Here is a 14842-nt window from a genome sequence, read left to right as displayed (position 1 = left end):
CAAAAAAAAAAGAAAAAAGAAAGAAAGTGGGGAGGGTACCTCACAGCCAAGGCTTCCAACACTGCCTCTTGCCATCCTGGCCCACTCAAGTCCATGTACAGCAGAAAGATCACTGCCCTGGGCGTCTCAAGACCCCAGCAAGATTCCCCAGTCAGCTTGAAAATGGGTGATGCCTGTCTGCCCCTCAATGGATTTCCTAAGGAGCAAGTGAAAAGCTAAGTTATAAACCACCTTTAAAAAAAAAAAAAAAAAAAAAAGGCACCATTAAATGTAAGGGATTTTTACTATGTTTCTAAGCAACTATAATAAAACATATTTCACATAGCAGCTTCCTACGGAAGGAGGAGGAAGAAAGCACGCTGGCTATCCGGGGCCTGGCTGCAGTTCTGGTTGTCAATAAGTCACTGTGACTTGGGGAAGTCACTGGTGTCTCTGGGACCGTTTCCTCTTCCCACCAAAACAAAGGTCTGGGCTGGCTGACCGCCAAAGCCCCTCCAGCACAACATCCCGCTCCACGCCCGGCATGGGCATGGTACTGAGGACACAGAGTGCTCAGATCCTAGGGGACCTCAAGGCCTCGATGCAAGGACCTGCTGGAGACCCGTGAGTGCACAGCCAAAGCACATGGTCAGCCTGTCTCTCAGCCCCCAGGCTGGCTCTGCGATTTGCTTTGACTTTGATACACACCTGTCACATCAGGAAAGGGGTGCGGCCCAGGGGCTCAGGAGACCTGGGTTGGTCTTAGTTCCCATGCGCCTCAGTTTCCTATTGTGAAAGGGGCTGTGACAGACCCCTGCCACCAACCATCGCACAGCCTGGGGGAAGGGCTGCAGAAGGGCAGGTGCTATTGGCCTATGTGAGACAGGGGTGGGAGTGAAGGTTTCTTGAGCATCTGTGTGCCAGGCAGCAGGCTGAGCACTGTACTCGGCTACCAATTAAGGCTCAGGGTAAGCCGGCAAGGTGGGTTCAGTAGCTTCCTCAAGGCCACAGGCTACCAACTGGCCCCGTCTTCTGATTCTGGAGTAAGGTAGTCTGAACCCTCGGCGTACAACTACAATTGCCACCTCTGACACACCCCAGAACAGAATTTAATAGTGTGCAAAGCACTTTGAGGCAGAGAACCTCAAATATAGGGCCTGTCTCAGCGTTTGCTCTCCAAAGGGCCGGGGCCCATCAGGCTCCCCTTCACTGAGAACAAGATTTGGCTCTAAGACGCCAGGGGTAAGATCTTGGGGCCACCAGAGGCCTGGCACATGGTGGGTGCGCAATAAACACTGGGTGAGTGAACTGAACGAACACCTCGGTTGGTGCCCTGCCCACATCCCCAGAGCCCACAGCCATTCGGAGCACGGCCCAGCTTCCGCATCCAGCACCTGCGCTCATCCCAGGACACGCCTGAAAGGTTGCTGGAGGCTTGCGCTGCCTGAAAGCTGCGGGTGCTGGGCACGAACACCCCGGGAGGGGTGGAAAGGCACCCCGGCTCGCTTGCCCCTCAGCGGGGATAATTCTGAGGTGAGCTCCATGTTGTTTTCCAAAGTTCCCAGCAGGATTCCGTTGCAAGTGCCCACAGAAGGCTCCCTGCTTCCCTTCCCCACCCTCCACCACTGCTTCCTGGGCACCCACCCCAATCAACCGTGCACTTGAATTTCTGTCTCAGGGTCTGCTTCTAGGAACCCCCAAACCACGAAAACCTTGTCTCGGCACCAAGCAAATCGTAGCTACGAAACTCTTCCCAAGCCCCGGTTTCTAGAAAGATGGGGAGGGCTGTCAGAGCCAGGCCGGGTCTTCTCCCCTTTGTGCCCCTGCACCAGGCACAGGCCGGGCTCCTGGGAGCTGCTTGTAAATGGAGCGGGGTGCAGAGGAGATGGGTCACTCGCTGAGCAGTCACATGGAGGCGGCGCCAGTCTAGCCGGGAGCTAAGAAATAAAACCGTTCCTGAAGATGCTCACACAGGAAGAGGTACATGCTACCAGGGGGTTTCCTAGGCATCTAGATAAAGGTTACGAGCCTCGCTGAGAGCTGACTCACTCAAGGTCGTGCGGCCCTTCTGTCTTAGCGTGGAAACAGATTACAAGCTCAAGGGCAGGGCTGAGAGGAGCCCCACATGTCACCCACAGCAGCTCAGAGCGGGCCCTAGATGTGGCAGGAGGACCATAAAGGGCCACGGGTTGATCTCTGCGGAAAGACCGGGAGCCCTGGCCACGGTGAACATGCAAGGGACTGCTCTGTGCACCTGCTGCATGTACACATGAACCGCAAAGACAGCACCTGGCCAAGGTCGGAAGATGTGCTACAGGCCCATGATCTGGCCCCACTTTCTCTTGAGGGCCAAACCCAACCTGTCAGCAGGCGCTGGCTGTCTCTGCTGTCCTGGCATCTCAGAACCCACTCTCCAGGCACACAGACTCCACTGGAGGACACGGCCTGGGGCCAGGCCTCCTTGGGCAGCTATCAGCCTAGCCCACCTCCCACAGTTAAAATCGCAAAGACTCTAGACCCAAGAGGACTCACTGAGGCAGCAGGCACAGGGCACATGGCAGGGTCCCAAGAAGTGCCCAGTGGTCACGGTGTCCCTGCCCTCTGGTTTCCTAGACACAGAAGCACCCTCTGGAGCTCCTATTTCAGTCATTTTTAACCAGGAAGGCACAATGGGAGCGGCTGGGGACCCCGCCGAGTCATTCTGGGCTCCAGGCGCATGCACTGTGACCCAGTCCTCCAGAGGCTCTAATCCAAGCCCCTCTTTACACAGAAGGGAAACTGAGTCTCCGAGGGGAGCAGTGACAGGCCCCGGGTTCCAAAGCTAAGGCCAAGTCCCGGCAAAGAAGGCATTTGGAAAAGCACATCCCGTATGGGCCTCTCCCTATAGCTTTACAAAGAAATCCCCATCCAGTCTCCTTTTCCTGATGATCGTGGGCCAGAGTGAGTTAGGGCACAGCCAGGAAAGGGGAAAACCTGGGAAGGGGTGGGGGTGTGACCCCTCCCCTAAGGAGCCTTGCTCTCAAATGAAGTGAAGAGAAAGATTCAGGTGGCAGTTCAAACGCTCACGTTTTACAGATGAAAGCATGTGATTCAATTAAATGTGTAAGCGGTGTTTTCTCATACTAAATCACGGAATCGTTGGTGCATTCCTTGAATTTCTCAGGGCAATGTTCATTTTTATTTATTGTTGTAACCCAATGCCCTGAGCTGCGTGAATGGTGCTATTCGGAGGAAACTTGTTTTGCAACGGGGAAAGTTGTCCCAGGTCTCTTAAAAGGTTCATTATGTGCCTGGTAACTCCGTTCTATTAATAATCCCGGACTATATAGGCAGGGCTTATTTTCCATTTAGCATTATATTTTCCACAATTCTGTAAACAGCTCCGCTACATAAACCCTTTTGATATTCAATTCCTTTTTTTTTCCCCCTAACCACTCTTCTCTCTGGGCCTACTCCTCATTTAAAAAAAAAAAGAAAGAAAGAAAGAAAAAGAAAAAGAAATCACCAAGCACACATACTTTTTCAATTAAGCTATGCTTGGTGCCAAAATATATGGATCCCACTAATAGCCATAAGTAATCTTAAGGTCTTTTCCCCAAATATTTTGATTATTTTACAAATCCCCCAAGGAATGTGCTCTTAGGGTGATTTATGCAGCCCAGGCAGGACTCATGATTTGGGAAGGAGTCTAGCTGCAGTGGGGCAAGTGAGGATATGGAAGTGGCCATCTGTGCCCCCCGAAACACTCCCTTGGAGGTAGAGGAACCACAGGGCCTCTCAGGAGGAGCTTTAGGCCATCTCTGCAGGGCTGAGAAGAGTGAGTTTGTGGACAGATGGATGCAGTCAGTTCTCTGAGGAAACGGTGGCTGGACCAGAAAGGGCCGCTGCAGATAATCCCTGATGCCTGACGACCCCCAAGTCACCTGTGTTTGCCCTGCATTCTAAGGCGGGGTGTTCTGTTCAAACTCTAGCAAATTTCTGTCTTCCTGGCTGGATACTCTCGCGGAAGATCAACTGGATCAACTGGGTTGTTTTTTGTAGATTGAAAATCAGGCCAGAAGGAATTGAGTGTATTAGCAGTAAGAACAATAACGGACATACTCAAATCCAAATGCAGAGCATTCCCCCAAAGTCGCTGAAATACACCTTCTCCTTACTTATGCTTAAAAACAAGGTTAACCCCACAGAGCCAAAGTCTGTGCATCCTGAGATCATCCTCCCAGCTCTGGAAAATTCAATTCTTCACACTTAACTCTGACTCAATGTCCCATGAAGTCACCCTGGGGAGGACATGCTCGCCTCACTAGGAGGTGAACATGGCCCGTCACATCCGGAAGTGAGCCCCCTCTGCACCAGCTCCATCAGCTACTGTCACACAGAACCTCCTCCCTGACTGGCCCCCTGAGCAGTCTAATTACCACACCCACCAAGGGCACGAAATCAGTCACAGCCAGAAGTGGCCTCAGTTTGACAAAATTCAAGACACAAAAACCAGGCAGTCACTGTCTCGGCCTCCCACACAGCAAGAGGGTGTCCCCAAGTGACGTTCTCCCTGAGCAAGCAAATGACTTCTCCTAAGCAGGTATGCACAGATCCCAACCCCCAGCCCCCCCACCGCTGACACCAGGAACCCCCACCCCAGCACAAACCCAGAGAGGAACTCGGAGCTTCTGTGTCAGCAGTGGGAACAATAGGCTGAAGTCAAGGTCCTTGAGGATGTGGAACAAAGAGCTGGCTCGCTGGGAAGGAGACCTTTAACTTCCAGAAACCACACACGTCCCATCCCACACGTTGTCCCACAGACCAGGAGAGCGCCTCAGGGTCACGTGGCCTTTTGAAGATCCCAGGTCTGCTGGGTCCAGAAAACTCCCAGGCTTGCAAACACGAAATAGGACAAGAGTCACCGAAGTTGCACAGCAGCTGGGGTCCCTTTCTCTCTGCATGTGTCCTGAGACCTGTCACCTGTATGAGGCCCCAGAGAGTGCGGGCAGAGGCTGGCGAAACTGGTGCCAGCCTGCCCCATCTCCCCCCACCCCCACCGCCACCCCCAGCACCTCCAGCTGATTCATGGGGAGACTCGGCCTCTTATCAGGGCCCGCCAGTCAGGCACCAGCACACATCCCCACTGGCCGCACCTTCCGCCTGGAGCAGGCCTTTGTCTCTGGCTCCAAACAGGCTGCAGGAAGTGGGGCGCGAGGGAGGGGTAGGGGTGCCACAAGGCCCCGGAGGCACTGCAACGGGCCTCCCCACCTGATGTCATATGATCCTCACCTGGAGACAGAGAAGCAGAGGTGGAGAGGAACTCAAGAGATCATCCACTTGCTCTGTGTATGAGCCAGCTGAGGCCCAGAGAGGGAATGAGACTTGTCCAAGGTCAAACAGCAAGCTGAAGGCAGAGGCTGGGCTGGATCCCCAGCCTTCCCCTGCCCAACTCTGTCCTGTGCTAGACCGCTGGTGAGCTGTGTGCTCTGGGCAAGGGGCTTTGCTTTTCTGGTGCTTAGTGTCCTACCAGCAAAATGGATTCAACACTCAGAACTTGAAGATGTAAGTCCAAGGTGGGAATGTGTTTTGCCACAATAAAAATGCTCTCCTGGAGAAGGAAGCCCTTCTCTCAGCCTGAGCAAAGGGTAGGTTTAGGGAAAGGAGTGGAGGGGAACAGAATAGGAGGAAAGGGGAGGGCCATGAAGAGCTGGGGGGGGGGGTTTGTTGTTTTTTTGGGGGGGGGTTGCTTTTTAGGGCCACACCCGAGGCATATGGAGGTTCCCAGGTTAGGGGTCCAATCGAAGCTACAGGTGCCTGCCTATGCCACAGCCACAGCAACGCCAGATCTGAGCGACGTCTGTGACCTACGGCAATGCCAGATCCTTAACCCACTGGCCAGGTCAGGGATTGAACCCACAACCTCACGGTTCCTAGTTGGATTTGTTTCCGCTGCACCATGATGGGAACTCCAAAGAGCTGTTTTATTGTGGGGCCCAGAAAGGGAGATGAGATGGGGTAGGGAGAGGATGGGAAAGTCAAGCTGAGCAACAGAGGCACACAGTGGCCAGCCTGGGTGCTGCAGAAGAGGGGCCTTCCAGGGTGGGGGGTGGGGGTGCTGAAGGACCTGGGGCAGCCTTTAAAAGCAGGATGTTTGGCTGGGGCCTCTCCTCTCTCAAATAAACAATCCACAACCTTATTCAAAACAGAAGGGCACCTCGGGGGAAGGGCCAGATCATCTTATTTCCATATCCCCTCCCCAGGAGAGCGCCACCAGCTACCTCAAGGGCTGCCCTGTGGAGAGGTGGGGTGGGAGGCAGTGCAGGGATCAGGGTTAGTCCGAAGCTGCCCTCTGCCCAGAGGTCATCTGAGGGACCCCCATCTTGCTGGATGTGTGGGGCCAGAGTCCTGCCAACTGACACCCTCCCTGCTTCTGTCCTGACCATGGGCACCCAGATTCCTGTCCTGGGAGCCAGACAGGGGCCCTGAGAACCCTGAAGAAAGTCTCCCTGAAGAAACCAAGGCTTGGAGTTCCCGTCTTGGCTCAGCAGTTAACTAACCTGACTAGTATCCATGAGGACATGGGTTTGATCCCTGGCCTCGCTCAGTGGGCTAAGAATCCAGCATTGCCATGAGCTGTGGTGTAGGTCGCAGATATGGCTGGGATCCTGAGTTATTGTGGCTGTGGTACAGGCCAGCAGCTATAGCTCTGATTCGACCCCTAGCCTGGGAACCTCCATATGCTGCGGGTACAGCCCTAAAAAGACAAAAGACAAAAAGAAAAAGAAAAAGAAAAAGAAACCGAGGCTCAATCAGTGTGGCAATGGCCCCATCACACAGGAGCAGAGGCATAAAACTGGCACCCAGACTCCCTGCCCAGCTCTTTCCAGCACCTACGAGAGGGGCTGGGGGCTGTACAGGCCACCTGATGGCTCATCTGCTTTCCGGCAGTGGCCAGGACCACTCCTCCACCTCCGCTGATCCCATGGAGTCTACATTCACCGGGCCAGTGTTTCTGGAGAAGGGAGGTGGCTGTAGGCTTGGGCTGTAGCCAGCTGTGAACAAGTCTCAAACCCCACTTCAAAGAGCTCACATCAGCTTCCTCTGGTAACAAGCTGCTTTTTTGTTATTCGACAAACATTCACCACAGGTCTAGTCCGTGCGAGCCTGGAACCAGACACCTGGGACAGCCAAGGCGCCGGGGCTCTGCCCTTGGCCTGAACTTGCCACACGTCCTGGCCCTACACTCCTGGGGCCTTGCAGGTGCTCATCGTCTTCCCCAGCCAGGTGGATGGGACGCCGCCTGAGACACGGACCAGGCCTTGGCCCCTCTCTCTGCTCCCAAATGGCCTGGCCAGAGGCGGGCTGCAGAGCATCCACTCAAAAACTGGGAGTGGACTATTTACCAAATGCCTCCCTTCCTCTGGCAGGAAGTCGCTCCCAGCACCATGGTTTTTTTTTTTTTTTTTCCCCAACTCTTTGGGCTCGTGGTTTGGAAATAGCAAAGGATTGTGAGTTACGAGATCCGGGCTCTCTCCTCCACGGCTGCTGGGAGAGAAAACGGATACAGCCTTTCCGGAGAGCACTCTGACCTTAAATGAGCATGGCCTTTGACCTAGCAGTCCCACTTCTAGGAATTTATCCTAAGGAAATAGCCAGTGATGCGTGCAAAGACGTACATACGAGGACACTCACCACACCACGAGGCAATGTTCACGAGAGTTAAAAAAAAAAACAAAACAGCAACACTGCAACAACCTAAGAGTCCAGGCCTGGAGGATCAGTAAGTAAAAATGGCACATGCGCGGAATGGAATGCTAAGCAGACGTTAAAAAGCACAGAGGATATGTGTTGAATGAAGGAAACGTTCTCAATATTGCTAAGAGCAAAACAGGGCACTACACACAGCCCCATAAATTTTTCATAGCTCCCTTCTTTTTACCTAGCAATATGTCTAAAGCAAATTTCTCCTTCCCATTTTTTTGCTAAGAAAGAGGATGGCAAAAATAATATTCCAATCTAATGAAACAATAACAAGGATTTCCTTTAAGGGTGGTAGAATTAGGGGTAATCTGTTTTTCCTTTGTGCTTTTCTTGGTTTCTGAATGTTCTTTTTTTTTTTTTTTTAAAGGGCCACGCCCATGGCACATGCAAGTTCCCAGGCTAGGTGTTGAATCAGAGCTGTAGTGGCTGGCCTACACCACAGTCAGAGAAATGCTGGATCTGAGCCACATTCTGCGACCTACACCACAGCTCACAGCAATGCCAGATCCTTAACCTACTTCCAGGGATTGAACCTGCACCTCATGGATCCTAGTCAGGTTCATTACCGCTGAGCCACGACGGGAACTCCTAAATGTTCTTTATTAACCCTGTATTACTCTGAAAAAGGAGGAAAGAGGATATGCTATTGGGGTGGGGCGGGGGCATGGCTCCTCCACCAATAAGCCATTGAACGCCTGTGGGAGCCTCCTTCCCTTGTCTAAGGAGGACATGGGTGATACTGATAGATATGAAGGTAACACCTGCACAGGTGCTAGTGTACATCATCCCACTCCACACCCACAAAAGCCCTTTTAAGCAGATACCCCTTTACAGGTGCAAAAACTGACTCTGCACCAGCCCAGAGGCCTGGGCCATCCAAGCCCCACCACCAGCCGCCCCTAGAGAACACAGCCCATGCCAACCTTGTAGGACTGGCTGGCAGTGGGGGGCTGGGTGGGAAACTGGAGGAAAGAACCAGAGAGCCACCAACACTTCTAAGAAAGCAAACTCTCAGCTGCTACAGTTTCCCTGCACATGGCAGGGAACTCTGAGGATCCTGCAGGAATGGGCCCTGCAGGGTCTTTGGCTGTGGGCGCGTCCATCCATTCGCTCAGCCTTCCCTGGGCAGCTGCCACAGCCGGGGCAGGAGTGACTCATGGAAGGGCAGGGCATGGCTCCATCCCGATGTGGAAACTGAGGCCCACAGAGGGAAAAGCTGCACAGTCAGGGTGTGGCTTACTGCACGCTACCGTGGAGGGGCAGCCACTCTGGAATACAAGACCTCTAGGTACGGTGGGGGGACTCCAGGGAAAATTTCAGGGCTGAGGATTCAGACAAAAACTCAGTAAATGCACTTACCCAAGGCCAGAAGTAGAGCCAGGTCTCAGGCCAGAGAGCCAGGTGGGCACGTGCACCGACTCACTGGGCACCCTTAAGTTAGGCCGGGGGCTCTGGAAGGAGCGCCGACTGTAGACAGGGTGAGAAATGCCAGAGGTGACCTGAGAACCACTAGCTGCATCAGGAGGGGCAGAGCCAACCAGCCACCCCTTCCCAGGTGAAGGGTCAACCAGCAAGAGCATTACGGCCGAGTCCCACTCTTGGGACTACCAATTACTGTCCAGGGGGCTGGCTGGACACCCTGTGGGGCCCTGAGACCACAGACATTATGGCTGCAAAGGATGCTGTGTGCTGCCTGGGGAGACCTTGCTGGGGTGGGAAGCAGGGGGGGTGACCTTCCCAAGACCATCAGACACACTCTCAGCCAGGGCAGAACCTCCTGTGCCAGCTGCAGGGAGCTGAGGGCACACAGAGAAAGGAAAGAATTTATCCCTTGCACTGCCAAGGTAGGATCTAAAGTAACATGCCCCTCACCCCAGGCTCTGTGACCCTCACAAAGGCCTGTCTGCTAAGGGGCAGGGGGAGTTTCCAGGTGGCCCAAGTTGCTCAGAGGGAAATTCTCAGAGGGTGTGACATCAGCAAGATGACAAAGACCACTGCCTCAGCCCCTCGTGCCTGGAAGAGGGGTGCTTGATCAGGGCAGCGAGAGGATGCTGACACCTGCCAGGAGTGGCCTGAGGAAGAAGATCGGCATGCTTGGGGGTGGCAGGAGCCCATGGACCATCACTGTGCATGTGTCTGGGCCGTGAGCCCAAAGCTGCCCAAGCTGCCCCTAGAGTGAGTAAGTGAATGCTCCCCGGCTTGCAGGGTGTGGGTGTACTGGACAGGGATAGGAGAGCTGCTGCTCCCCTGGAAAGAGGTGGGGAAACAAGACCACCTCTTCCCCAAGCTAGTCTCCTCCTCTCAGAGACACCTTCTTCTTAACCCACAGAGCCACCTGTTTTTCTTAGCAAGACACTAGAGCAAGAGCAGCTTCATCTCTTGGTGCCCAAGGGTTCAAATCAAAGCCTCAGGAACCTTGCAGAAGTCCCAAGGGAGGCAGGTGGCCTTGGGCTCTCTCGGGACACTTGTCCAAAATGTACATTCCTTCTACAACTCCTTAGAGGTGATGGGTGCACAACACCAAGAATATAGCAAGAACCCCTGAATTGTACACATTAAGATGGTGATGTCATGTCATGTGAATTTAATCTCAATTTTAAAAACTGTCCCCAAAATGTACACTGTGAGGAGTTCCCTGGTGGCTCGGAGGGTTAAGGACCTGGCATTGTCACTGCTGTGGCTCGGGTTCCTACTGTGGCCCAGATTCAAGCCCTGGCCCAGGAACCTCCATATGCTGCAGGCACAGCTAAAAAAAAAAAAAAAAAAAAGTACCCTGCTAGACCCTCTTCTTGAGATTCTGATTCAGTAGACCAGGCCTGAGAATCTGCATTTAACAGTGCTGTGGGTGATGGTGGTTCCCGGTCAGGACTGGAAACCCTCAACCGTGGGAGCCTGGTTCCCAGATAACGCTGGGTCTGAAAGTTACATTCCTTCCATCAATCTCCTCCATCGTTTCACAGACGGGGAAACTGAGGCCCGGGGCCAGAAAAAAGACCGAGAGCTCTTGCGGGAACTTTTCTGACTGCCCCACACAGAGTTCCCGGGGCAAAGACATCCACCATCTCCTCACCTGGACCCAGAGGAACCAGAAGGCCAGAGGAGATGGAGGGGTTTTTAAAAATTATTATTGTTATTTTTTAAATACGAATTATTTCCAGCCGGAAGGCAGAGGGATGAGGGCCACTGGAGGCCTCCGGCCGCCGGCACCCAGCCAGCCTCGTAAATGTCTGGCAGCTGGAGGGAGACTCAGCTCATTGCTATCGAAATGAGCTCGTTACTGCTAACTTCTCTGGCCCACCAACTGATGTATCCAGTGTGTTCCTCAATCTCTGAAGACGTTTCCTAAGCCACCCTCACAGGATCTGCCAAGAGTCATGGAGTGTAGGCGGAACTTCAGGGTGGCCTCAGTTTCCCCAAGCAAAGTGTGGGCAGAAAAAAGGGAACAATGTTAGTTCATTCAACTGTAGCTGAGTCAACCACAGTCGGGGTCAGCCCTTCCCCTCTGGGCAGCTCACTCCTGGTGAACGGGGAGATGGCAGGACAGTACAACCTCGTGGTGACACTCGGAAGAACCCCCACTGCTTATCAAGTACCCAGCAAGCCCCTAGACAACACCAGGCACCTGGCACATATTATTTTTTCATTTGCACAACAAACAGGCAAACAGGATGTTATTACCACCCTCCTTTACAAAGAAACCAAGACTCATAGAGGTTAAGAACTTGTCCCAAAGCACACAGCTGGTGAATAGTAAAGCTTTCCACTGAAGCCAGGACTTCACGAAGCAAGCAAGAAAAGAGGCCAGACGTGGCAGGGGCAATGCCCTTCCAGTGTGCAACGCTTGAAGCACACACAGCCCAGGCAGTATGTGCAAAGGCTTCTCTTTCCTGGGAGCTGACAGAGGAGGGCAAATACCCACTGACCACCCCAGGCCAGGGTGGCCTGAGAGCGCTTCCAAGGAGGTGACCTGGGACAGCCACACCATTCATGCCCAGGGCTGCAGTAACTCAAAGAAGGGAGTGGTTCATGCCACCCAGTTGGTGTGTCCACCTCCCCGGGGCCAGGCCCAGGCAGGGAGCAACCCATCTGGGAGGAGTGGTCAGGGCAAGAGCCGCTGCCTGGCCCGGGGGGCAGAGCCTCTGCACGGCTGGGGCTCAACGTCTCACCTGGGAGGCCAGGTGTCCAGCTCAGGAGCAAGTGCGTCAGCCCTGGGACATCCATAGGCTGGAATAGAACACAGCCATCAAAAACACTGCCAGGAGTGTTAATGATGCGGGAACATTATTTACGTAATGCTGAGGGAGCAAGGCAGGATACAAAGTTGTATTTTTTAACAGAAAAAAAACAAAAAATCCAAAACAGAATAAGCCAAAACATTCACAGTGCTCATCTCCAGAGGGAAGGATCACCTCTTTGCACTTTTCTATGTTTTCCACATTTCCCATAATGACCCGTGTGCTTCTTCGAAAAAAACAAAAGCCAACAGGTGTGCTTTAAAGCGAACCAAACAATGCTACTGCCGACCCCTGGCCCCCCGGCCCCCATCCCTTTGTGTGGAGGACGAGGGAGCTGGGCTGGGAGATGGGCAACCTGGGTGAGGCTCTCTTTGCCAAGAAGCCCTGGGAGTGACGTTCTGAGGCACCAGGAAGAAGGACACGTAATGCCACGTGCTCCCTGACAGCTTGGAGTGGCAGGTTGAGCAATCCACGCCCTGGGTTCCACATGCAGCCAGGTCAGGGCCTTAGCACCCCTCCCCAGGTGACACAGGACCCAGAGTGGAGGCCTGCGAAGGCACCGCTCGAGCCTGAAGATGCTGCATAGACAATCCCAGTGGCCACTGTCCACGAGCTTGCTCCAAAAAAGAAGATGCCCCACAAGCTGCCGAACCCCCCACCCCCACCCCGGGCTCCTTCTACATTCCAGCCCTGCCATCCGAACCTGTTCTCTGGCCCCAAATGGGGCCAAGCATCCCATGCCCACCCCACTCTTGGAAGGGGGGAGTGGTAGCACTACTCCCTGGATCAAGCAGGGCTGCTTGTCAACATTTGGAAGCCTGGGGACTTCACACTTGGAAAAGTGGTTCTAAGACAAGGTTAGGTGAGGGCAGAAAGCAAAAAGTTATCTTCTCTGCCACTGTACTGCCACAGCGTGCAAATACACCTGTGAGGCAGGATTCTGAAGGACATGGGGAATATGGAGCACAGCAAGTTGTAAGGGTGATTTTAATTTCTATTTCTGAACTTCCTGGATTATTGTGACAATTGTTTCATGCACCACCATCCGCCACCCCGTTTTCCCAGGGATGATGTAAACAGAAGGGAGTGGCCTGTAGGCACATCACCCATGGTCCCATTCAGCCTGAGACCAGCAAGGTCCCCTGCCACATATATTTCGCTCCGCCCTCACCACTCCTCCCACCTAGCCTCCCTGGGCTCCTTGGTCCTAGCTGTCCCACAGGAAGGAGAACATCCTAAGGGCCAGAGGTTGTTTTATTTATCTGTGTCCCCAACCAATGATGTGAAAATAGACTCTCGGTATACATTTTCAACAGAACTTAATACAAAGCCATTCTCCTTTAGCGAGATAAAGAGTCTGTGGATGGACAGTGATGGTTTGCACACCAAGACAAATGTAGCTGAGGCCAGTGAATGGAACACTTAAAAATGGTTAAAATGGCAAATTTTATATTATGTGTATTTTGGATCGATTCTTTTAAAAGCCATGTTTTTAATGCCTAAAGAGCAAGCGCCTTGGGGCTCCCTTTGCTAAGCGGGGTCCTGGCCCCCCCTCCACCCCAGCTCCTCAGCCTCCTTCTGGGATATGGCCCATCTCAAAAGAGGGGAGGCTGCACCCCTCACTTCCGTGTGTATCTGGAGTGGAGTTCTGGGAAACAGAGGCTCAGCCCAGGCTGGCTGGGGCCTGGCTCCAAGGCTCAGGGTTTGCCACACCGGCCTTTTTCCACCTGCCAGGTCTAGAGCCGGCACTGTACAACTTCCTGACTCACTTGCATTTTTTTTTTTCCTCCTTCAAGTCATTTAAACCTGTTTACCTCAGGGCTACACAGGGCCTAGGCTCCAGGCAAACGAACTTAGATGCCAGCCCAGAAAGGGAGCAGCAGGAAAGGGGGACCTTCCCGGGGACAATGGGGTGAGAAGGAAAGATAGGACCCCACTCCCTCAACAAAAATCTTTCCCCTTCTCCCTCCAATTCAATATCCATTTACCAAGTGCCTCCCCATGCCAGGTACTATCCCTGGACATGGAAAAGTACTGAGTTAACAGTGAAAGGGACCAACAGACCACTTGATCATTCCTGCTAAGACGTGAACTGCTCTCACTGAGTCTGTGCCATGAGTCGATGGAGGAGGGGGTGACCAGCCCTGCTGGGGTGGGGTGAGGGGTCTGAGGTAGGCTCCAGAGAGGAGCTTATCTGAGCTGGACCTTCAGAAGGGTTAGGAGGAGCTGGCCAGGTGGACAAAAACAGCCTGGCAGGGCCTTCCAAGTAGAGTGAGCAGCAAAGGCTTGGAGGCTGTGAAAGAGCCCAGCGTTCTGGCAGTGTCGGGCAGGGCCTGTGTGCCAGGCTGAACTTCCGCCGGCTGGTGGCAGGAAGCCATGGAAGGATGCTGAATTGGGGGGCAGTGATGAATGGGGCCCAGACTCCCTGCCTCACCCCAGCACATTCCTGGCCCAAGCCAGGGCAGGGGCCCCGGGTACTTTCCAGGCACCAGAGCCAGGCTCCCTCTTGGTCTTGTGTATTCCTTTCCACATTCATCAACAACGAAAGTGGTGCAGCCCAGGCATCAGTATTTTTCAAACCTGCCCAGATGATGCTAGCTGGGCTCTGCTGTCAGGCAATACCTTTTTGAGGCCCTAGCAAGATATTGCCTCCAGAAATTTTTTGTTAGTGCTGTGCCCATAGGGGCTGAAAAGCAAGCTGTGGGGGCTGCTCCACTTGAGTATGAGTCTTAGCTCCACAACTTACAAAATACGTGCCCTGGGTAGTAGGGTTGTCAGGTAAATTACCAGATGCCCAGTTAAAAGGTGAATTTCAGGTAAACCACAAGTAACTTTTTAGTCTAAGTCTGTCCTAAATCAACTTTTCCATTTACATCAGGGAACTA

General features: G+C 53.3%; 1 protein-coding gene across 2 annotated transcripts in view; it reads right to left on the bottom strand.

Annotated features, from left to right (window-relative positions):
• Nucleotides 1-14842, bottom strand: part of SMAD6 (SMAD family member 6) — a 76679-nt gene that overhangs the window by 29664 nt on the left and 32173 nt on the right. Inside the window, exon 4 of one of the 2 annotated variants that reach the window (XM_047767133.1) lies at nt 40-196. The exons of the other annotated variant lie outside the window; for it this stretch is intronic. Coding sequence (XP_047623089.1) covers nt 40-196 — 157 coding nt within the window. The remainder of the gene's footprint in view (nt 1-39; nt 197-14842) is intronic. 2 annotated transcript variants of the gene reach the window in all.

The sequence above is a fragment of the Phacochoerus africanus genome, chromosome 2, assembly GCF_016906955.1.
Source record: "Phacochoerus africanus isolate WHEZ1 chromosome 2, ROS_Pafr_v1, whole genome shotgun sequence".
In the NCBI taxonomy this organism is placed as follows: domain Eukaryota; kingdom Metazoa; phylum Chordata; class Mammalia; order Artiodactyla; family Suidae; genus Phacochoerus; species Phacochoerus africanus.
The sequence above is the reverse complement of the archived record's forward strand: the minus strand, read 5'-3'. Positions and strand labels throughout refer to the sequence as shown.